At 38.4% G+C, this 23,644-nt stretch overlaps 1 protein-coding gene across 3 annotated transcripts; it reads left to right on the top strand.

Annotated features, from left to right (window-relative positions):
- Window positions 1-53: 53 nt before the first annotated feature.
- ODAD3 (outer dynein arm docking complex subunit 3) lies at window positions 54-23,158 on the top strand. Of its 3 annotated transcripts, none has more exons than XM_058173130.1 (13): window positions 54-467; window positions 3,118-3,239; window positions 4,541-4,618; window positions 6,077-6,256; window positions 9,441-9,542; window positions 9,890-10,015; window positions 10,949-11,071; window positions 13,073-13,228; window positions 18,710-18,870; window positions 19,073-19,229; window positions 19,666-19,821; window positions 21,102-21,186; window positions 22,294-23,158. In XM_058173130.1, exons 1-13 carry the CDS (start codon window positions 386-388, stop codon window positions 22,422-22,424), a joined length of 1,659 nt encoding a protein of 552 aa, XP_058029113.1. In that variant the 5' UTR covers window positions 54-385; the 3' UTR covers window positions 22,425-23,158. The 3 variants fall into 3 exon arrangements, with proteins under 3 accessions (XP_058029113.1, XP_058029115.1, XP_058029114.1); XM_058173131.1 differs by lacking the exon at window positions 54-467 and adding an exon at window positions 717-1,288; XM_058173132.1 differs by lacking the exon at window positions 22,294-23,158 and having other exon boundaries at window positions 19,670-19,821; window positions 21,102-21,191.
- Window positions 23,159-23,644: the final 486 nt, after the last annotated feature.

A 23,644-nucleotide genomic window follows, 5' to 3' on the forward strand; every position in this document is an offset into this window, starting at 1 on the left:
GCTCCTTCCACCAATAAGCGCTTTGCGTCGGAAGTGGTTGTCATGGAGACCCATCTAGGCGTAGGGATGCTGATGGGCAAGTGAGCTGCGGCTGCCGACAAAGCCTGGATGAGCGGCCAGTGGCCTTCGTGGAAGGCCAGCGGGAGAGGGCTCTGAGACTTTTCAAGCCGAAGCACCATTTGCTATCAAGTGTGTCTGTATGCGTGTGGTAACTTCATTTTCCTTCTCAGTGCATCCCCTGTTTAGCCCTCTGCACCCGAAGAATTACCGCCAGGTTCTGCTTACTGTTATCTCAGGAAGCCCGGGTTGAACCACGCTGGTGTTTTCTCTCCCGTCCACCTAATCTTTTCTGACTCTCCACCCTCTCACCACCATCACTGTTGCCATGCCAGTAACACATCTGGAAGGAATAAAACCTCCTATTCATGAGCAGATATCGGAGCTGCAAAGCAAGATTCAGCTTCTAGGTAAGGGGTGCAGAAAATATAGGGGGTGAGAGGAAGAGGACAAGATAAATACAGCCCCTAAATATAAATTATAAAACTATGGGCATTTAGAAAGAAGCCTCATTATGCCTAGAGGGTGACTCTTGGCTCTTGTAAAATTCCATGGTGAAGTAAGAGTAATTAGACCAAATAGACCATACATTTAAAAAAATAATTAAAAAAATATACAGAAGAAAGACAAAGATAGAAAAAAGGCATCCGAAAAAACATACACTAATGCCTTCAGCCCTTCTATCAACTATCATCTTAAACTTTTCCCCAACTTCTTTGCTGTTTTAATCCCTTAGACAGAGAATTTTTAATTATTACACCTTGTTTGCCTACACATATTGTGTGCTGATCATAGTTTCAGAATACCTAATAAAAGATTTACTTCATTCATTGTTGTTGGCCTTAAAATTAGATCTCAATTATCCTTCTCTTAACTGGATAGAAGGAAAAAAGCTCCTTCTGCAAACCTGGGATATTTATAACTACACTGTAATTTAAATCTAAAAAACTAAATTTCTTGTGAGGAGTGCAATGTCTACGTAAACTTGTATCAGTACAGTATATTAATGCTAGAATGTGGTCCCTAGCATATAATGCTCTGTACCATACAGTCCATTGTTAGATGTAGTAATAATGTGTAACTTTATGTCATGTGTTTATGTGAATGAATCTGTGTGAAAGAATACATGAGATCAATTCACTGAAGGCCAAAAAAGCACAAAAGTTTGTTCAAGAAATATCAGCTTAACATGTGGAGAATGACAACTTTAAAAAGACACAACATATGGGAGGTAGGGTTTTCATAAGAAAATCATAACAGATTGTTTGCATGTGAACTGGATCAAACAGTGGTATTCTAGTGGAAAAGTATCAGAAGATATGAGAAGAATGTCAAGTATGGATTTTGATAGAATCAAGATTTATTGGAAAATATAAAAAATGAATGGAGACAGTAGTCTTCGCCTGGGAGCCACTACACAGAATAAGTGGTATTCCTAGATCCTGCCTCACTTCTTTTGCAACTTAAACCTAGCCTGGCTTTTTCTATGAGGTACTGTTCAAATAAGGTTATGAAAGAGTTTTGAATTATATTTCACTAATCAAACAAGTTCTCTGTTTGTGAGTGTAGAAGAGAGGTTGACAGACCTTTCTACCTTCAGACTTTATTCTAAAACAACTGAAAAAAGTTATTAGGCATTTGTTACAACTAAGAGTAACTATTGAAATATGCCAGATTTTATGCCGATTAAGACCCTTTAGGAATTTCAATATCTGGAGTAAAATAAAACTTGCTGTCAAACATTTATTATACTAGAAGTTAGTACAAAGTACAAAGAGAACTAAAGAATATTATTGGATAAATATTCTTTTTTAAAACAAATTATAATTGGTGTTCCTCAAAAGAAAACCAGAAAGATTACTGTTCCGTGTCTTTGAAAAATTTGAGAAACAAAAAATGAGGAGAAAAAGACCAGAAAACAAGAAGCAGCAAGTTAAATAGCTGTTTCTAGATTTGCAGTTAGTATCTTGGCTGGGATCAAAACAGTTTAAGTAGCCTTACAAGAAGCTTGGTGACTTAACAATAGTTGGGAAGAGTTATGTACATAAAGATAGAGAAATACTGAAATATCCACAATGGAAAAATATATTTTCAAGATGTCAGGACTAGGAGAGATGATAAAAGTGACTTGTTTGTTCAGGGGACAACACAATAAATACTTTTATAATGTATTGGAAATCCTTTATTGACTTTTTGCTGAAAATAGAAAAAAATCTGGATGATGATTGAAAATAGATTGAATAAGGGGATGAAAGGATTATGATAATTAAGGAGGGAAGAGGGATAATGAGTTGGTAGCTGCTATAAAGAAGGTCACAAGTAGTTCCATTCATTCTTTGGATGAATAGACTTTTGCAAGGCTTAGAGTTCTTTGCTCAGTTCTTCAAATTAAACACACCCAATTGAATTTAACAAGAATTTGATGATAATACAGTTTTGTATAAATCCCTATAAAAATGAGAAAGGCATTGTAAGATCATATCACAGTCATATTTTTATTGCTGTCAAGTCCCATTAGACACATGGAATCACAGGAAAATAGCAATAGCACTTAGACTTATATACCACTTCACAATGCTTTAAAGACCTCTCTAAGCAGTTTACAGAGTCCGCCTATTGCCCACAACAATCTTGGTCCTCATTTTATCAAACTCGGAAGGATGGAAGGCTGAGTCAATCTTGATCAGTATTGTCTGTATCTTTATCAGTATTGTCTGAATTCATATAAATATTCCAATAGTATCAATCTATCTAAAGTTAGCAAAATATATCCAATTTAATTTATTTTTGATGGAATATGGAATTAGTGATATTTCTGCCATGGCCAATGGATGATTGCCTTACAATATCATTTCATACAAAGTTCCTATTTTCTTTTATCGAAACGTTATGTAAAAACTAACTTGTTTTCAGGCTTGAAGTGTAGCAATGAACATTGTTTCAAAATCAAAGTTCAAAATTGTTTCTACAGATAAAGAAAATATAAATTCATATAGAAAGAAATTCAATCATCACAGTTGTATATGATCAGCAGAGTGGTTTCATTTCTGCTCATTACAGAAGGTGACCGTAAAGCTTTCTATGAGAATTCCCAATGGAACATCAAGAAGAACAAGGAGTCCATTTTGCGGTTGAGGCAGGAGAATAAGAAATTGCATCAGAGGTTGGCAGACCTCCTAGCGGTGAGCTTTGTGGCCTTCTACTGCCCTGTCTCAGTGAACCCTTGTGAAATCATAATCACCACTTCTTTTTCCTGTCTTTGGAATTGCTTCCCTTTTCTTGTGGGTTCATACAGTATGACATTGGAAAAGAAAAATATAGTGACTCTAATCTCATCTTCTCTTGGTAGAACATATTTAAGCTCTCTGCTTATTCCATTCGGGCTGCTCTGTTCAATAGCATTAGACTTATATATTGGTTCATAGTGTTTTACAGTCTTCTCTAAGCGATTTACAGAGTCAGCATATTGCCCCCCCCAAACAATCTGGGTCCTCATCAAATAGGTTTTCTAACAGTCTGCTGTGCTTACTACCTCCTCTCTTTAGGGCAAATTGTTTTTCAGCTTTGCCAGATTAAGATTAAAACATGTTACTGGCAAGTTCATTTGTCAAGCACCGTAACTTCTGATTTCATTGACTATAAATGTGCAGATGCCAGATCAGAGTGGCAAAAATCCTGACAAGCATGAAATGGCAAAGAGAATCGGAATGCAAAAAAAATGTTTCTTGGCATCTGAAATTTGTCTGTATTTTTCTGCTCAGATCTGGTAGCTTAATGCAAGTGACTGTTCCTGTCATTTTTGGAATATTGTAGCAGCTCTTTGCCTTTGTGTGTCTATTCATCTGTGTGTATATCTGCATTTCTATTCCAAAAGTGACAGGAACAGCCATAATCTTAAATACCAAATTCTGTGATAAAAAGATCAGGGTTACAGCTTACAATATTATTAAAAACCTGTCCCCTTTCCATTGTATCTGATTGGCTTGCTTGTCACTTAATAACACAAATGCTTCTTTCCTAATGCTGCTCTAGCAAGGTTTATTATAAATATGCAGTATTTATCAGAAAATTATATTTTAAGCCTTTTCTGTATCTTCTGCATTTTTTATATTAGGGAAGGAAGGAAGGAAGGAAGGAAGGAAGGAAGGAAGGAAGGAAGGAAGGAAGGAAGGAAGGAAGGAAGCAGAGCTCTGAAAGAGTCTGTTGCTTATGTCCTTCTCTTATCCCACATTTACCCATGAGCTGGCTTCAGGGGTTATGTAAACCTATAATCTGACTTATTTGTTTTTGGCCTTGTGTGATATATGGACCCATTCACTGTGTTTTAGAATTATGTATGAACCCAGACTACAAATTCTTATTCAACAAAAATTAATACCAAAACCCAGCCGATAATGGTATTTCTTTTTTCAAAAAATTGGATTTAGATTACCTTCATATAACGACTATAATAGTTTTGGGATGTTGTTTTTTTTTCCCCCAGGGAGAGGAAAAAGTAATTAAGGCTGCATTCCAAGAACATCCAACTGAACAAGGAGCTGTGAAAAATAAAACTGGGGAGGTAATTGATCATGCAAATATTTCTGAAATTCATTGTTAGATTTAAAAAAAATTGGTATTTAGGGATTTGGGATTACGGAGTTAAAGAAGTTTGAGAATTCTAGGCTAACTCAAGTTAACATGCCTCTACTGCAGGGTGGAGAACTATGGCTCTTTTATGACTTGTGGACGTCAACTCCCAGAGTACCTGAGCCAGCATGTCTGACTCAGGAATTTGGGAGCTGAAGTCCACAAGCCATAAAGGGGCTATAGTTCCCCACCTCTGCTCTAATGAATACCATGGGACTTATTTCTCAAAATGTGCTTAGAATTCTAGCCTTAGATTGAATCTAAGATTAGGTTATTCACAAAAAAGAGCAAATCCCAGGGCTATATAATACAAGATTATGTTTTTGAATTAAACTAGCCTGGTATTGTTTTTGACCATATGAACTCCAAAACTCCAAATTCAACAAACAATAATCAGGGTTGATGATATCATCATATCCATCAATTTTGAAAGATTTGTGCTTTCAATTTGGTTCTACATACAGTTATATGGTAGCTTTAATTTAAAAAAGTCTACTTGAAATAACGGCTTACTTTAAAATCTACTTTATACTTAATGAATTTGTTGATTGGTAAAAGTTTTTCTCTATATTGCTTTTAGAGATCTTTGTTTTTAAGGAGAAAATAATTTCGGCAATAGCATTTAATTATTTTAGTACACTTGGGAGATGCCAACACTGGCACCTTTGAACCCTTTTGAAGTATAACAAAATATGTTAATCCACTGGCATAAAATGCAGTCCTACACACTTCAGGATCATATGCTTCCTTTACTTCTACCAGAACTAGAAAGAAAAGTTTAAAAAATTTATTCTGTTTTAGACTACCTGCTAATAAATGCTTCATTTGAACAAGGAATATTGGAGTCAAGAAACCAGCCCTGTCTTCAAACTGATCACATTCTAATCAGAAACAAATAATTAGTTTTAGAGAATAAGGAATTCATCTAGCTGTTTGTAGCATGTTTGCTTTTTCTAAATATTTTTTCTTTATGTATTTTAATTTTGTTAAATGAGGAAAATTAAAACTAATGAAAGGAAAAACTCTTTATTTATTTATTTTTAAGAAAAGTTTTTTCAGGCTCTGCAGTTTCTGTTTGCTCAGATGAAAGTACAAAATTACCTAAATTACCTAAATACCTACAGGGAGGTTGGAATAGTGGCAGAGGGTCAAATGACAAAACAAGCATTGCAATTTAATGTCTGTTCCTTTTATACATGCACTCTGACAAAACCATAGGACTCTGAAGATGCTTCTGCAACATGGGAAGGAAGATTTCTCAATTTAGCTTTTTCTGATCTATTAACAATTATTATCTGTCTATAATTCAAATTCTCCTTTTCCCAGTAAATGAACAGCCTGTGCAATTATTCAGATTGCTTTAAACTGTTTCCTTTCCTCACCTCTGAAGGGTGCTATTCAGATAATCAATCATCGACTATGCGAGAAAATCAATCAATTAAACAATTTGAAGCATCAAGTGGAGATGAGGAAGCTTAGGCTGGAGGAGCTGCAGACTCAATACAGTACTAAGGCACAAGAAATCAATGATATGCAAGAAATGGAAGAAGGGAATATCGAGGCAGCCAAGGTGAGAGAAGTCTGAATCTCTTGGAAAGAGTTGTCACAGCCAACTTGCCATCGCCAACTCACTATGGCCAACTTGTTGCAGCCAGCTTGCTGTGGACAATTCAGCAAGCTAATTCACCATAGGACAACTCACCACTGGACAAGAGTTACAATAATATTGAAGAAATAGTGGAATAGAATCATTAAAGAAAGGATGTCAAAGGAGGGACAAAATGAAAAGTGAATGACAAAAATTAAAATATTTTAAAAATTACTTTAAATAATAAAACTGAATTGTCCAGCAGCAAGTTGTCCTGTGACAAGTTGCCCATGTTGAGTTTTCCCTCAGTGAGTTGGCCATGGTGAGTTATCCCATTCCATTCCTCACATGGACCAGGGGCCCTTCCCAATATTCAAATAAGTACAGTCTTTCCTCATTTTTATCTAAAATAAAGCTTTGTCATAAAACCTTGGAAGATTGTGTTGAAGGCTGTTTGGAACATCTTCCCTCCCTTCCCTTCTATCCTGCAGTAGGATGGAAAGGCTTGAGAGCCAGGATCCTAGCCTTCCTTGTTTTCTTACAAAAGTGGGACCAAAGGAATAAGTGTATGAAGGTTTGAAAATGACTTCAGTCTGAGCAAAGCCAATGTTTAGAGCCATCCAGGTAGCATGAGGGTCATGCTTTAAAACAGAGATGAGTGAGTGTACTGTTGCCTTCCTGCAACTCCTCTTCATGGAATACAGTGATGACTAAAAGATCTCTTATATTTTGCTGTTATGCTATTTAGACATTCCAAACATGATCAGATATCAGCTCTCGTTTTTCACTAGTGGCAGCTGTCCTCATGGGACAACTGGTAGCTATAGGAGGGGTGGGCTGATTTGGATTGGAATTGTGACAAGAGTAATGATTCTCTCTTCCTCGTGTTACATTACACCGCCCAGAATAATTTTTTATGAGATGGACACCTATATAAATTTGATAAATAAATTTCCTAACCACCTCCTCTGTTTGACAATGAAAATCAAGCATGTATTTGCTAATTATAAGTGTTAATATCTAGTTTGTTGGTTATTATTGGAAAGTTAGGTAAATATACCATAAGAGGGAGGCAAAGAACAATTCTACTGTTTTCTCACTTAAGTCTGTCCTTATTCTAGCTATTAGGTTTACATCTAAGTATTAAAAGTAAACATGATTTATTTACTCTAATTCCAGATAAGCTGGTCAAAGCAGAGAGAGATGAGGAAGCAGTAACATGATTAGATTTCCAAGCAATGGACAAAAATTTAGTCTTTTGGATCCTTACTATTAATTTCTATACCAGGTTTCTTTGTCTTTCCATATAGTTTTGATAGAGATGTTCTGCCATTTTGAATGTTCAGCTACTTTGATTTGAATTATTGCTCATCTGAAAATAAAGAAGAATGCTATACAGATACATGCTGTTAATTCTGTGCATGCGCCACATTATAATCACTAGCTCTTTACATTTTAGCTTATAATAAACAAGAGTTCCAGGGAAGAGCCCATAATTCAAGGATACAATACTTGTTTTGAGTAGAGAAGATCCCTGGCTTTACTTTCTAGCGTTATACTCACATAAGAGGCCATATGTTATAGGGTTAAATTAGAATACAACAAGGTAGAAGTTCTGACAAGTATTTCTATGGTATGATTCTTTTCTGAAGCTGTGCGTGTTTGTGTTTGTATGCAAGAAAGAAAAGCAAAATTATAACTTAAAGAAAAAAATGGCATTTTTAAAAACAGACAGATGTCCTTCATTGGAATAGCTTAAGAGTTTCAGGTGTTTATATATTTGGCTTTTGTAGAGTTGGCTCCAGATATTGCTGTCTTCCATTTATAATCAATTTGTATAATGCTGTGGGTTTTTTTTACTTCTTTTAAAATTCAATAAAATGTCTTTTTCGAAGGGCCCAATTGCTATTTAACGTGTAACCAGACTGAAATACTGAGATGATTAAATTATTCATTAGGTAATAAAAGCATCTCTAAAGAATGAACTGTGACCACAAACAGATCACTCATTATTCTTTTGGGATGCTCAACATAAATAAAATGCCCAAGAGCATTTTACGTATCACCTCATACAATACCTGTTATACAATTGTAGTTATATACATTAAAAAAAGGGGAAAAGAATAACCAGATGCCAAGTGTCCAATAAGAAGTCCTGGACTTTTACCAAATTACAGTTCACGCTATTTGAAGAACAAAACAATGCAATCTAACAAGAAAGCAACACCACAGACTCATAGAATCATAGCCTGGAGGGAATCTTGAAGGTCTTTTAGTCTAAACCCCCTGCTCAAGGCAGGAATCTTATACTATCCCAGTCAAATGGTTGTTAGATTGTTTTTGAAAACCTCCAGTGATGGAGTATCCACATCCCCAGGAGACAAGCTATTCCATTTCTTTTGCTTGTAAATTCCCTCAAACTCAGAAAAATATTGGAAACCTTTTCTTCAACAGTAGTGTGATTAATGTGGATGTTCTATTCCTAGACTAGGAGGTCTTGCTCACTGTTATTCATGTCTTGTTATCTCTCTCCTCTTGAAGATCATCTGGAAGCCACAGCCAGTAGCAGCAGTAAGAGTGGTTTTGAGTGCACTTTGGTATACCCGTTTAATGCATCTACTTTGTGAGCTCCACTAGTTCTTGGTGGGCTTCCAAGTGTAACTCAGTGTGCTGATTTGTTATATATAAAGGGACAGGACCACATGTCTCCAGTAATTTATTTTCATCTCAAGAGGTCTGATAGAGTAGGCATATTTGTAACCCTTCTGTTAAACCATGATACCTAATAGAAGGAAGGAAGCTCGCCTTGTCTGTTGCAGCATTCCCCCACTGCACAAAATATCCCTTGAGTCCCGATCCTGCTAATCTTTTGTAAGATACTGGAGATCTGTTTCTTTCCCCAGACATTGGACCAGACTATTAGTATTGTGGCTCTATGAAGTTGAGTGACTCCAGACATGATGTGTTGTTTTTAAATTGTTAAATTCCACAATGTGAAAAACACTGAGAAGGAAAATTGGACTCTTTGGGGCATTGAGCTACTGTAAAGCAATTAAATTGCTCACCTTTCAGCAACTAGCACTTTACAACAGGGACAAAATTGAATTGAATGGAGTTTAGAGGTTTGGCTCAGCTGCTATTTTAGTTTGTTGCTCTTTGCATTCAGACTCTGCGAACACTGGAGAACCGTCTGGAAAAGGCCCGATTCAAGACTGAGGAGGCTGTACGCATCACCAACATGTATAAGAAGCTAAAAGCACATATGCAGGTATGATGCCTTCATCAAAATAGATTATTTCAAAACAAGAAACACAACTATAGGCATGCCCCACAATCTTGAAAGAAAGAAGATACGTTTTAGCCACTACTAGTGTAGTGCTATTCAATTTGAGGTGATCAAAAAGCAACATAACAGCTTTTGCTCATGGGTCTCCTGAGGAGGAGGTACCTAATCTCTGACCTGTTAATATCTGGATTATGGACAGTTTAGGAATTTATGTTCTCAATAATTTTGTTGTATCTGCAACACCTGTAACTTTATGGCCCATGGAAAATGTAGGAACATTAAAGTTGATTGTTCTGTCATTCACTCTGAAATTTTCATCCCCTTTCCAGGAGGAAAGCTTGCACTTTCAGAACAAGTTGGATGCCCTGGAAGCGGAAATTTTACGACTGCGCCATGAGCTCCAAGAACTGGAAAGCGTGAACACTGATGCACAACATGCTCGCAACGTTGCTAGGGTAGGGGAATGGGATAAGCACAATATTAAATAAGAGTTGAGGTATCAGCAATGGAAGAGAATATGCAATGCTCTGTTCAGCATCACAACCATACCTAGGATCTAATTCAGATAATGTACTATTGGTTTCTGGTATATCCAGACTGGTCCATTTTTAATGGGTATTAGCAGTTATAAGGAAAGATCAGAGCTGCAATAGATGGAGCCACATTGCCAAAGGTATATGAGAGAAATGGCATGGTATTTAGAAATCCAGGAATGTGCAGGTGAATGTCAGGAGATGTATCAAGATAAGCCCCTGTAAGGAGATCTATCTTATTAGTTATTTACCTGGAATCATAATTTTGCAGAATTAATTATATTTGTATACAGACACATCATTTCCATATTATTATTTTTTTCAAGCTTTTAAATAAGTTATGATTTGTTCTGGAGGCATCTTAAAAGAATCATATTCGGAAAAACTCTTGCTAAAACGAACAGGAAATAACTGATATGTTCATAAGAGTGTGCCCAATAATAAGCTCTCTGTTTGACAAATTCCTGGAATATACTTGGAGTTTTCATTAAAGGTAAATAGAGCAAATGGGGTGGATTTCCATGAGGAAATCCATACAGGTTGGGGAAAGATTAATAAGAATTTAAGCAGTGTCTTGCTGGATTATCTCTGACCATTGTAGCCCAGCAATTTATTTTTACAGTGGCCAACCAATTGCTCAAGGAAACCCAGCAGATAGCCTTCAGAGGCAGTCATACTGCCATCAACACTAATAGCCATTAATCCCCAAAACTTTTTAAAAGGATTCTCAGCTCTGGATAAACCAGTGCTATCATTGCATCAATGTATCAAGTGGACTATTTCAAACATCCTTAAGAGTAGCAGAACTGTGCATATCAGGGCAGTATGTCATGTTTATTTCTTCTTGCAATGCAGGAGCAGCTTTTGACTCAAGAAGAAACCATCTACCGAGAAAGAAAGATTCGAGATAAGAAACTTAAAGACATAAAGAAAATGACAGAAGAAAAGAGAGCACAGAATGAGCGTGCAGAAAGACGGGTAGTGTAGCATTTTTTGCTATCCATGAAGTGACTGCCTATTTTCCTTTTCATTTTGATTACTTGCCAAGGGGTTGTTTTGCTTGGCATATGCAGAAAAGTAAAGATGTACCATATTTTCCAAAAAAGTGGAAAAGTTAAGATGCCCTTTTCCCAAAATAAAATAGAAAAAAATTATAAATGCAGAAAAAGTTCTGTGTGATGCCAAGATTTCTTTGTCAACCTAGAATTGCCAATTCCCATTGAAATTAATCTGGTAAATATCTCACTCATCAATACAAATGTAGCTGAGTGACAGTTATATATAGTATGTACAGTATATATGCGTAAGAACATACAAACTTGGTAGAAGTAGCATTTAAAAGTAAGGCCTGACCAAAAATATTAATTGAATAAAAACTATATATTAAAATTAATTACCTATAAAATAAACCATCAAGTGCTAAAATTAATCCTTTCTCTTTATATATAACCATTCTCTTCTTAGAAATCACTTTCACATGAGAAAAAGGCAAATGCGTGCATCTGCATTTTTGTTTTGTTTCCAGTAGTAACAGCACAAAAGGCAGAGAAAGAAATAGAAAACATAGCATAGGGTTTATGTAAAGTCCTGGAAGAGTAGAAAAGAGAAAAAAACCCTTTATTGTTGGAGTCATCAGACAAAGAGCAGATATGAGCCCTACCCTTCCTAAATCAAGATGGTCTAGATTCTAGCGGATCTTTAAATACATCCAAGCTTATTTGGCAATTGTATCTGAAGACATTTTCAAATCCCACTAATTTCTAGCAGCAGCAACCTTTTATTCTCAGTAAAGAAAAGGTTTATTTATCTGTTTATAAGATTTATGTTCTGACCATCTCAAATCGAAGAAACTCTAGGATGTGTACAAAATGCAAAATTCCCCCATTATTGGGGGTGTTGAGTTCTGTTGGGTAATTAGATTAGATTAGGTTAGGTTAGGCTTCATGACTCTAATATTGAAAATTTAAATAAATTCAAACTGGATTTTAAAAACTGATGATAATAATATGCCACTCCCTTTTTTACTAGGATTGCAACACACTTTTCCAACACCAGTGTATAAATCACACTAAAATGTTTCTATAAATCCTAAACAACTTTCCATTAGCTGAGTTATATAACCCTTACTAATTGCACGCAAAGTGTATTTTGTATAAATCTACTTAATTTTTATAACATTTCTGGAGCTAAGAAATTATGTACATATGAGGCACTAAAGTCATTCTCTCATTTTGGAAACTCTTGTCCCTTTCCCAGTATACAGATTGGATTCATGATTTCCCCTAAAACCATGGCTTGTTTTAATCTTGGTTTATTAAAAATGTTTTACATACTGAGTTCCCACATCATCCTGTCATAAACTATAGTTTTCAGATCACAGTGGCTAGAATTATGTAACATATTAAACCAAGCAAGCCATATTATATTTTACAATATAATATGAACCATAGTCAATCTACCTTTTTATTTATTTATTACATTTATATAGCAGCTTATCTCACAACCAACTCTTAAGGGCTCCCAAACAAAACTTTAAAAATATATAAAATCATTTTAAAACTATAAAACTCAATCTATTAAAATATTAAAACATTAACCACAAAAATTTGACACCAATCAATTCTAACGTGCGAACATCTAATCCTTTGGGGGAAATCCACTTTATTCACAGAATTGTACATAGCTTATTCCAAATAACAATGCCTTCTGTTTGAAACAGTAGCATATTGTCTTTTGAATGGACAGCTGAAATATATCCATCTGGAAAAATATGTGTGCTTGACAGATTTCAGGCCATGCTAGAAGACCAGAAATAGTCTTGTGTTTTAACTGAAAACTGAGATGTTTATTATGAATTTGGTTTCCACTATCGCATTCTATGCTTTGATATGTATATATAAAAGTGGAATAAAAAAGTCATGCAACAGATATTTGCTGACCAACACTTTTCATGTCCCATGTGTATTTTATGTGTTCCAGCACTCCCAGAAGGATCGTATCCCATTTGGAACTGAAGATCTGCTTAGAGAACCTCAATTTAAGAAATCAAACATCTTGAAAACCAAACAGGCTGTGCTCACCGCATCTGAAAACTTTGACAAAGTCCGAGCAGCCACTGGGGTCACTGAGGCTAATGTAAGAGCTTTATGTATTGTGTGCTGCAAATCCTTTGTAATTCCTTCCTAAAGTGCGGGTTTTTGGCTTCCCATTCAGCTATGTGCAGGTATGGAGAATTTGGAATATTTGATTTTTATGAAGAGGTGGATAGAATGGCCAAACATACATGGTGGAAGGATGTGGTCGTCCTTCTAGAAACCCGATTAGAAGAAAAAGGAAGAGCACATTCAGAGAGTACTGTTCTGTAGATCACAAACAGCATTTCAGACAAACAAGAAACCCCAGAAGGGAAATTTTTTCCATGGAAGTGCTGTAGATAACAATGTCATTTTGGTCATTCCTCTGATCAAAATTCTCAAGGTACTCATATATTAGAAAATGAAATTGGAGAGCTAGCCAAAGGATAGTGTTTTCTTGTAATTGGTGACTTAAATTAGTCCTCATATAATTGAATAAAAGACTAATAAGCCTTTTAGAATCCTAGAACAGATGGAAATTTAATGGAGGGGAAATGCACCTGGATTTAATCCTAAATATCATCCACATCTGCAAAAAATGTGAGTGCTGTGGAACATTTTAAAATAGTATCTACAATGACATCAAGTTTAATTTATGTTGAACAAAGTGACTGTTCAAAATGTAGGGGACTGGTAACAGAAACTGAAACTGAAATCAAGAGGTTTAATGTTTTTCTAGAATGACCAGGGGTTTCTCAAAACACTAGAACATTTGTAACAGGTGAGAAAAAATACTATTGTATCTAAGAGGATATTCACGAGTAATAAAAGAAATTAAAACTAGAAAAACTCTTTAGATATTAGAAATCTTGTCCAAATGAGAATAAAACTAAATAAAACTTTGTACTAAAATGCAAACGAATAGTAAGGGAAGCCAAAAAGACAGAATGAGAATTCTTGTCCTACTTGTGAAATTCCCATTGATATCTCTTGGTGTGGTAAATACAGAATATTGATCTAGGTGGATCTTTACTCTGATCCAGTATACCTGTTCGGTCATATTTGCTTATACTGTAAGCAATGTGATCCTTAGATATTTGTTTTTTGGACTATTGAAGCCAGAAAAAAAAATCTGCTCCATATGCACAGTAATAATAATAATAACAATAATAATAATAATAATAATAATAATAATAATAATAATAATAATAATAATAATAATAATAATAATAATAATAATAATAATAATAATAATAATATTTTAATTTGTATACCGCCCTTCTCCCGAAGGACTCAGGGCGGTGAACAACCAAATAAAATACAAACACAAACACAAACAATATTAAGAACAACCCTTAAAAAACTTATTCAATTGGCCAGAAAATTTGAAATACAATTACACCCTATAAAATTACAGAAATTTAAAACCCATTAAATTAAATTAAAATTTTAAAAATCCAGCCAATCCAGCCATACGAAATAAATAGGTTTTAAGTTTGCGGCGAAAGGTCCTAAGGTCAGGTAATTGTTGAAGTCCAGGGGGAAGCTCGTTCCACAGGGTAGGAGCCCCCACAGAGAAGGCCCTCCCCCTGGGGGCCGCCAGTCGACATTGTTTGGCTGACGGCACCCTAAGGAGTCCCTCTCTGTGGGAACGCACCGGTTGCTGGGAGATAGAAGACGGCAGTAGACAGTCCCGTAAGTATCTCGGTCCTGAGCCATGGAGCGCTTTGAAGGTGGTAACCAATACCTTGAAGCGCACCCGGAAGACAACAGGTAGCCAGTGCAGTCTGCGCAGGATAGGTGTTACATGGGAGCTCCGAACCGCTCCCTCAATAACCCGCGCAGCCGCATTCTGGACTAGCTGGAGTCTCCGAGTGCTCTTCAAGGGGAGCCCCATGTAGAGAGCATTGCAGTAGTCCAAGCGAGAGGTAACGAGAGCATGAGTGACCGTGCATAGGGCATCCCGGTCCAGGAAGGGACGCAACTGGCGGATCAGGTGAACCTGATAGAAAGCTCTCCTGGAGACGGTCGTCAAAGGTTCTTCAAAGGACAACCGCCCATCCAGGAGCACGCCCAAGTTGCCTACCCTCTCCATCAGGGCCAACAACTCGCCCCCAACAGACAGCCGCATCTGCTGGCATCCACAGCCACTCCGTCTTGGAGGGATTAAGTTTGAGCCTGTTCCTCCCCATCCAGACCCGTACGGCTTCCAAACACCGGGACAGTACTTCGATAGCTTCGCTGGGGTGACCTGGGGTGGAAAAGTACAGCTGCGTGTCATCAGCGTACAGTTAGTATCTCACCCCAAAACCACTGATGATCTCACCCAGCGGCTTCATATAGATGTTGAACAGGAGGGGTGAGAGAATCAATCCCTGCGGCACCCCACACATGAGGCACCTCGGAGTCAATCTCTGCTCCCCTGTCAACACCGTCTGCGTCCTGTCAGAGAGGTAGGAGGAGAACCACCGATAAACGGTGCCTCCCACTCCCAACCCCTCCAACCAGCGCAGCAGGATACCATGGTCGATATTATCAAAAGCCGCTGAGAGGTCTAATAGGACCAGGGCAAGGAATAACCCTTATCCCTGGCCCTCCAGAGATCATCCACCAACGCGACCAAAGCCGTCTCCGTACTGTATCCGGGCCGAAAGCCAGACTGGAACGGGTCTAGATAGACAGTTTCATCCAGGTACTGGAGTAGCTGACATGCTACCGCACTCTCTACAACCTTCGCCGTAAAGCGAAGATTGGAGACTGGGCGGTAATTTCCAAAAACAGCTGGGTCCAGGGAAGGCTTCTTGAGGAGAGGTCAGCGGGAAAGACCCCCTCCCACAAAGAAGCATTTGTAATCCCCCGGACCCAGCCTCGTGTCACCTCCTGCATTGCCAGCACCAACCAGGAGGGGCACGGATCCAGTAAACATGTGGTGGCATTCAACCTACCAGCAACCTGTCCATGTCCTCGGGAGTCACAGGGTCAAAGTTATCCCAAACCACCTCAACAAGACGGGTCTCGGAACTCTTGCCTGGATCTACCCAATTTTGATCCAATCCATCCCGAAGCTGAAAGATTTTATCGTATAGATAACCGTTAAACTCCTCGGCATGCCCTTGTAAGGGGTCCTCCCGCCCCTCCTGTTGAAGGAGAGAGCGGGTCACCCGAGACAGGGCGGCCGGGCGGTTATCTGCCGACGCAATGAGGGAGGAAACGTAGGAACGTTTCACATCCCTCAATGCCACTAGGTAGGTCCTGCTATAGGACCTAACTAGTGTCCGGTCAGCCTCAGAACGGCTGGATCTCCAGACACTCTCTAGGCGTCTTCTCCGGCGTTTCATCTCCCTCAGCTCCTCGGAGAACCAAGGAGCTGGTTGAGACCGACGCCGAGTCAGAGGCTGCAAAGGCACCACATGGTCCAAAGCTCCAGCTGCGGCCTGTTCGCAGGCCGCGACTAGTTCTTCAGTCGTGTCGTGGGCCAGATTCTCGGGAAACGGCCCAAGCTCCATCAGGAACCTCTCTGGGTCCATCAGGCGTCTGGGACAGAGCCAACGCATTGGTTCCGTCTCCCTGCGGTGGTGGGTAGCGGTCAGAAAGTCCAGACGAAGGAGAAAATGATCTGACCATGACAAAGGTTCAACAACTAAATCATTTAAAATCAGATCATTCAACCACTGGCCAGAGATAAAAATCAAGTCTAGGGTCCCTCCGCCGTCAATTAATTGAATCAGGTCCATGGCCGTCATGGAAGCCATGAACTCCCGAGCCGCCGAGGATGCCGCGCCAAATTTAATAACCCAAATTTAATTGTTGGATCAATCAATGAAGAATTATCTACCAGATCCACCCATCAACAGGAGTTTACAGAATTTAAGTTAGCTCAGGAGGAATCAATAAAAATCAGTAGGAGAAAAATATCAGAAAATAAATCAAATGTATGCAAAAGGTGATCCAGACTGAAATAATTTTAGCTGTCTACCTTTTTTGTTTCTCAATCAGAAGGATTAGTAATAAAGTTCAGTTCCGATTTGTACTCTTTCAGCCCTGTTTCATAGCAACTCCCTCCCATCCCATTATTATTCCCTACCAAGGCACACTTGACATCAACAATCAAGAGCTGCTTAGAGTCCTCATCATTCATGTGTGACTAAAAAACAGCCCTACCACTCCATGCACCAGCTGCCACTAGCTTTCAATTTGAAAACACAGTAGTACATTTAGGGACACGGTAGCTCAGTGGCTAAGACGCTGAGCTTGTCGATCGAAAGGTTGGCAGTTCAGCGGTTCGAATCCCTAGTGCCGTGTAACAGGGTGAGCTCCCACTACTTGTCCCAGCTTCTGCCAACCTAACAGTTCGAAAGCACATAAAAAATGCAAGGAGAAAAATAGGGACCACCTTTGGTGGGAAGGTAACAGCATTCCGTGCGCCTTGGCATTTAGTCATGCGGCCACTTGACCATAGAGATGTTTTTGGACAGCGCTGGCTTTTCGGCTTTGAAACAGAGATGAGCACCGCCCCCTAGAGTTGGGAATGACTAGCACATATGTGCGAGAGGAACCCTTTACCTTTAGTACATTTAGGGCCGTCCATCCATTTAGGGTCTTAATTTTTTCAAGAAAATTGGGTGGTTTTTTTCATTAATTAATTTAATGAAAAATTAATTAATTTTTCCTATCTCATTGGCCTGGTAGCATTGGAGGCTTACTTATGCCTGTTACGTGTCCTTCCCATTCTCATAGTGATCCACCTACTCAGTGTGCTAATAGAATTTATACAGCATGAAAATCTCCTCCCACATTGTGGCATCATGTCCCCAAGCAGGTTTCGAAGGAACTCATCTCTTCAGAATTCATAGTTATAAAAAGCCTTGAATATAAAATCTGTTTTTTTCCCATCAGTGCTCAGAATATGTGGCTTATGGTGAGACTGGACTTCTGAACAAGACACACACTGAAAGATCTCAACCCTTGTGGTTTTTTCCCAAACTGTTCTATGAGCCAATCTCAAATGGATTTGATCTGTCAAAAGAAAATCACTAGAAACCCAAACCAGTCACATTATGAAATCCTCTTCTTGCTCCTAGATGCCTTTTCATTCCTAGGTCATTAGGATCTTCCCATCAGAATGCAGTGATATTAAATTGAAATGATGTCCTTTGTTGAGCTTGCTCTTGATATTGCCAGAGTCCTCCCATTATCCTTTCTTCCAGCCATCTTTCTCAGATCTGCATCATACAATTCTATGTTGTAGATTGTTCCCCTTTCAACTTGGTTGTTAAGCTGTAAGATGTAGACCAGTTTGTTCTTAAAAGCCATATAGATCCAAAGACCTATGTTGATTTTGGAGTTTTCTTGGACTTCTCTTATGTTTTTTAAATAAGATGAATATGTTAGATTTGATTAACAATATTTGCAGGCTTCCCTAAGAGGTATATTATATAAGCACATTGTCTCTGATTTGAATGTAAAGACTAGCCTGTGGAGTTGGAAGAAGTCAGTTTGGATTGGTTGGTGATGCTTTGCCTGCTTTATGGTCATGTGATAGGATGTTGTGGCCTGCTTTCTGGCCCAAGAAGAAACATTCAGACAGCTGGAGGAAATGAAGAATGAGAATGAAGTGTCCTTGGAACAGCTTAAAGAAGAAAAGGATGCGCTATTACGTGAATTAGAGCATACTAAGTACTCAGGAGAGGCGCGGAAAGTAGGGTGAGTACTTGCTTTTCTTTGGCTGTGAGATATGGGTAATCAGCAACACATTCTGGCCACCAACTTGCAGATAGGTAACCTTTGTTTTCTGCTATTCAGTATGAAGTTATGTATAGCAAGTAGCAAACTGAGGAGTGAAAGTTAGAAGCTGAAGTTCATAGGTTCCTTTCTGGAGTCCAGCACTGTTCCTGTTTTGCTCCAGAGCTCAGAATCTGATGAAGGAGTTATGTGATCACCTACAAAAGGAAGAAAAGAGGCGTGATGCAACCCAAGCTGAACTGAACAAGGTGAACCGGGTTCTGTTGAATGCCAAGGCTGGCATTGAACATTTGGCTTCCAAAGTTCAGCATATCAAACTGGTGAGTGTTAAATGATTGCTTTTTGCAGTCACCAATTGCCTATGTCTAAGAGTTGGAGCTATCAGCTTTCTAATGAAGAACACCTCTAAGCTGCTTGATAGTCAGTGGACACCATGGCTTCCCATTTTCACTGTTTATTTAAACCATGACTGTTCTCCACATTTTCAAAAGTGAGAGCTAATTGTGTCCCTTCACAGAAGATAGCAGGAAAGAAAGAGATAGAGATAGAAGAGGCTAGTGTTTATAACAAACCCCACAAAGACCCCCTAATATTTGTTGCCCTACTGGAAACAATAACAACTAAAAAGCAATGCATTTGGTGTTTTGTTGTGGTTCTCTTTATGACCCTGAGCAGATTAGTTTTCTAGCAAATTTCTGAATTTCCTGTTGTGCTATATTGAAACCCGGGCCAGTTAGCAGCGCTTCTTTTTCCTAGGAAGATAGCCGCTTTGCTTCCATGGAGTTGGATGAGAAAGCGAGTGAATATGTTCTTGATCTCATGGCCCAAACAGAAGAGAAATTGCTATATTTGGTGGAATTCTTGAAGGATCGAGACAAGGCAGAGCTTCTTAGGAGAATTGAAGAAGTGGAGGTGAGTCTCAATCAGGCTAAAGAGCATCATAGAATTATATTTTCTTAAAAATGTATTTGATTATTGTTTTATAAGGATTAATATAAGAGAATGTATGTAGTTCAGGGTTGAACTGTAGAGTCCTTGGTGCTCTCTGAGCTTAGTTATTTTCTTGCAGATGTGCAAGAAAAGTGTTATTGAAGTGGATGGAAAAAAGAAAGTAGCAATGAAGATGTTGCCTAGTCTGGTAACAAAACATCTGGAGCAAACAGCCAACTTTCAGCAGCACCAAGGACTCCACAGTTTAAAGAGATTCTTACAGTTATCTATTCACCAAGCAGTGAAATTCTAAAAACAACACTCCAAAGTTTAGTTTCTTTTGAATGTGGCATTGTTAGATTTTTTTTTAAAAAAAAATTGGTTTACAAATGACCAAAGAAAGCCCTTTTCCTCCAAGCTTCTACAGAGGTTCATGGTGGTCAGTGATCATAGTAGACATTGCAACAGTGGATAGAACTGTTCAAGGCATTCTCTGGCTGTATGTATGATTCATATAATTCTAGATAGAAACATGCTATGGGTTGCTCAATTTTAAATTGAAATTTTTGTGCTAACAAGAAAGCTTTCCAGTTTTGAAGGATATTTTTTTTATTAAAACTCAGGCCCATCAGGTGAGATTTTGAGTTTCTCATGTAAACTCTATTTTTTTAAAAAATGGCCATGCTTGTATAACACATTTAACATGTGCACTGTTTTAACCCCTTTTTCTGAGTTTTCAGGATATAGTGAATCATAAATTAATCAAATGGGCTTGGTTTGCATAAAACAATAAACCACAGAAGCAAAGTAAGATTAGAAGTAACTAGGTTTAGCATGTTAGGCAAATGCAGCTTCTAGATCTTTCACTGACCTAGTTAAGCATGTTTTGTGATTAGCCAATAGGTATTTTTGTGATAGGCTAGTTGTAAGCTAATACCAAATTAAAGTAGTCATCCTAGGAAATACATGGCTGATAAAGAATTGTAATGTTGCTTTTTAGCTCAAAACTCAATATTTTACCCAGTAGTTTCTTCTTTCTGATCTTCGTTTGTTTGAATAGGATATACTCTACAGTTTCATGAGCTTTAATGCCTCTGAATTAGCACTATTAATTTGGTGAAAAAAATGTAGCACTATTAATTTGGTGAAAAAAATGTAGATCACAATTGCTGAACTATCAGGTTTGCTAGGCTCTATCTCAGTGCACCAGCTGTTGTTGCCCTCCCCCATGTCTACAATCTACATGTGTTGTGTTGTTGCAGTTTCATTCTAAACTTGAGAGGAGATTGCCTGCCTTCAATACCAGAGTGAAACTTCCTATTGCACAGAAGCAGGATATGTATTATGGTAAGTAAACAAGTCTAGACAGGAATTAGGACAAGGGTGTCAAACTCAAGGCCTGCGGACCAGATCCGGCCCACGGGGTACTTACATCTGGCCCACAGGACCATCCTGAAAACAGCGAAGGACTGGTGTGCAGTGCCTCTGCCAGAGAAAACAGAGCCCAGGAGTTCCGTTTTTGCTGGCAGAGCACTTGGGTCCCCATAGGTGTCCCCGACATGAGTAACATTGAGCTGGCCACACCCACCCTGGCCACACACCCCTGTCCCCCTCCAAGGTCAAACACAACTCTGATGCAGCCCTCAATGAAATTGAGTTTGCCACCCCTGTATTAGGAGGTCAATGTGGCCACAGAACAAAAATTATATGCTGCCTTTTCTGTGGATCTGTATCCAGGGATTCAACAGGTGGTGGGAGTACAGAATCAACTTTATCCAGCAGTTAAAGTTACTGTTTTCTTATGACTGTGGACTGTTTATGATCTTATTTATGCCAAGATTCTATGGAATTACTGAATAGTGAGATTTTCAGTACTTTTTTAAAGCATAAATTGCTTGCCTTTATGGCTGTTAAGATAGGCTTGCAAACAAAAAAGAAAAGTGATCTAAAATGTCATTTCTTTTATTTATACATTTAACATAATTGTTGACTGCCCCAACATTATTACTTTGGATGGTGTAATTTTTTAGTTCTGGGAATAGTACCTTAGCATTTCTTTTTGGCTCTTCCACAATGTGAAAAAAATCCATAAAATTTTGCAAAACCACACATGATGAGTATATTACATAAGGTAGACAGCTTGCTAATTTTAGTTTCTTTATTTTTAATCTGAAAATTGATTGTCCAAATTTATCACAGTCTTGTACCAGTTGGATATGGTCTCTATTAATTTACCTTTATAGCCCTAGTAACCTCGAACTCACGGCTTTGGCTTCACAGATATATTATCTCCCTTAGTTATAAGACAGCTATAGAGTTGTGGTTTTCTGACTCTGACCTTTGTTTTATGACAGATTTTACCACCCATCTACCATATTCTCCTGTCATGGTGGATAAACTTCCTTGGTTTATGGCGCTGTGATATTTTTGGTCTATTTATTTATCTATTTGCAGATGAGGAGGACAGTGGAGAGGAGGATGCTGATGTGGTGACAAGGGCAGCTCTGAAGCGTCAATCTCAGCAAATCATTGAGGCCAAGACCAAACGTCGCACTCGCTACAGAAAGAAGGATGGGAAGCTGTGATTGCATTTTGCATAGCCCTATCTTCCTTAGATCCTGCTGTGTTTCAGCCTCCTTGGCTATTAAAAGTGCTTCCTAGTTACTGGTCTTCTGCATGAGCCAGTCCCACATTTTATGTCCATCAGTTTTGCAGAACTCAGGAAAACAATAACCCAGCTGTGGATCTGTTCCACCACCCTGTGCAGAGTACACAGGAACTTAATGAGCTGAAGCCAGTACTTAGCTCCTGTTTCCCTGCCTTTTATCTCTCAGCTATATGAGAAGAGTGGGTTCATCTATGGAGATGTGACCTTGAGGCTTCTGAAGGAGAAAAGGAAAATTTATCTAGTTCCCCATCCAAATAATCCAGATTATTTCTCAGAATTTATAAAATCTGTACACAACTGTACCTATTGAGCCTAAATTTGACTGGTTTTGCCACTCACCCATCCCAACATTTTATCACAAGGGTGGTGTCACCTGCTCTGTGACTTTCTGTGTAGATTAGATCACTCTTTGTTTGCTGTGTATGATACAATAAACCCTGTTCAGGCTGAAATTGCCCGTATGTTGTCTGCCTCTGCCAAGATATAAAAAAATTGTATTCAGAGATGTTGTCAGTGCCCCAATATGGCTCTGAAACCAAACTCAATAAATATGGGTAATTACTTAGGAATATTGTCCCAAGAAAATGGGAAGAAAATGTTTTGATCTTTTAGAACATATGTTTGATGTTTCTTTAACTCTGTGCAGTTTCCTCCTGCTCTGTTTCATAAAAACACTTCAAATTAGGTTTGCAGCCATGTTGATCCTTTTCACATAAAAAGCAGAGGGTAGAAGCTCTCAGCGTACATACAAAGCAAGAGGGTAATAATAATCATAATGATACCAATAAGAGGGAGTAGTAGAGAGGACGAGAAGGGTAGTAATACTACAGCTATACAACATGGATAAATGTACTTAGACATAAGACAATACTGTGACCATTAGGTGTTCAGCAGAGTGAGGGCACAAGGGGAAAAAAAACTATCCCTGTATCTAGTTGTTTTGGCATGTAATGCCCTATAGTGGCATCCCAAGGGGAGAAATTGAAACAGTTTATGTGAGGAGTCTGTAGATATTTTCTCAGCCTTCCTTCTGATGCGTGCAGTATACAGGTCTATAGAAGGCAGGGTGGGTTGCAGTTGTTTTTTCTGCAGTTCTAACTATCGGTTGGAGTTTGTATCTGTCCTGTTTGGTTGCTA

This window comes from Ahaetulla prasina, chromosome 2 (genome assembly GCF_028640845.1).
Source record: "Ahaetulla prasina isolate Xishuangbanna chromosome 2, ASM2864084v1, whole genome shotgun sequence".
NCBI classification, from domain to species: Eukaryota; Metazoa; Chordata; class Lepidosauria; order Squamata; family Colubridae; genus Ahaetulla; species Ahaetulla prasina.

Bases quoted from the DNA above. Each gene is read 5' to 3' on its own strand.
- ODAD3 (XM_058173130.1), top strand. From the start codon at position 386: ATGCCAGTAACACATCTGGAAGGAATAAAACCTCCTATTCATGAGCAG. The intron at 6,257-9,440 runs GTGAGAGAAGTC...CTTTGCATTCAG, and splicing joins GGAATATCGAGGCAGCCAAG to ACTCTGCGAACACTGGAGAA. The intron at 9,543-9,889 runs GTATGATGCCTT...TCCCCTTTCCAG, and splicing joins AGCTAAAAGCACATATGCAG to GAGGAAAGCTTGCACTTTCA.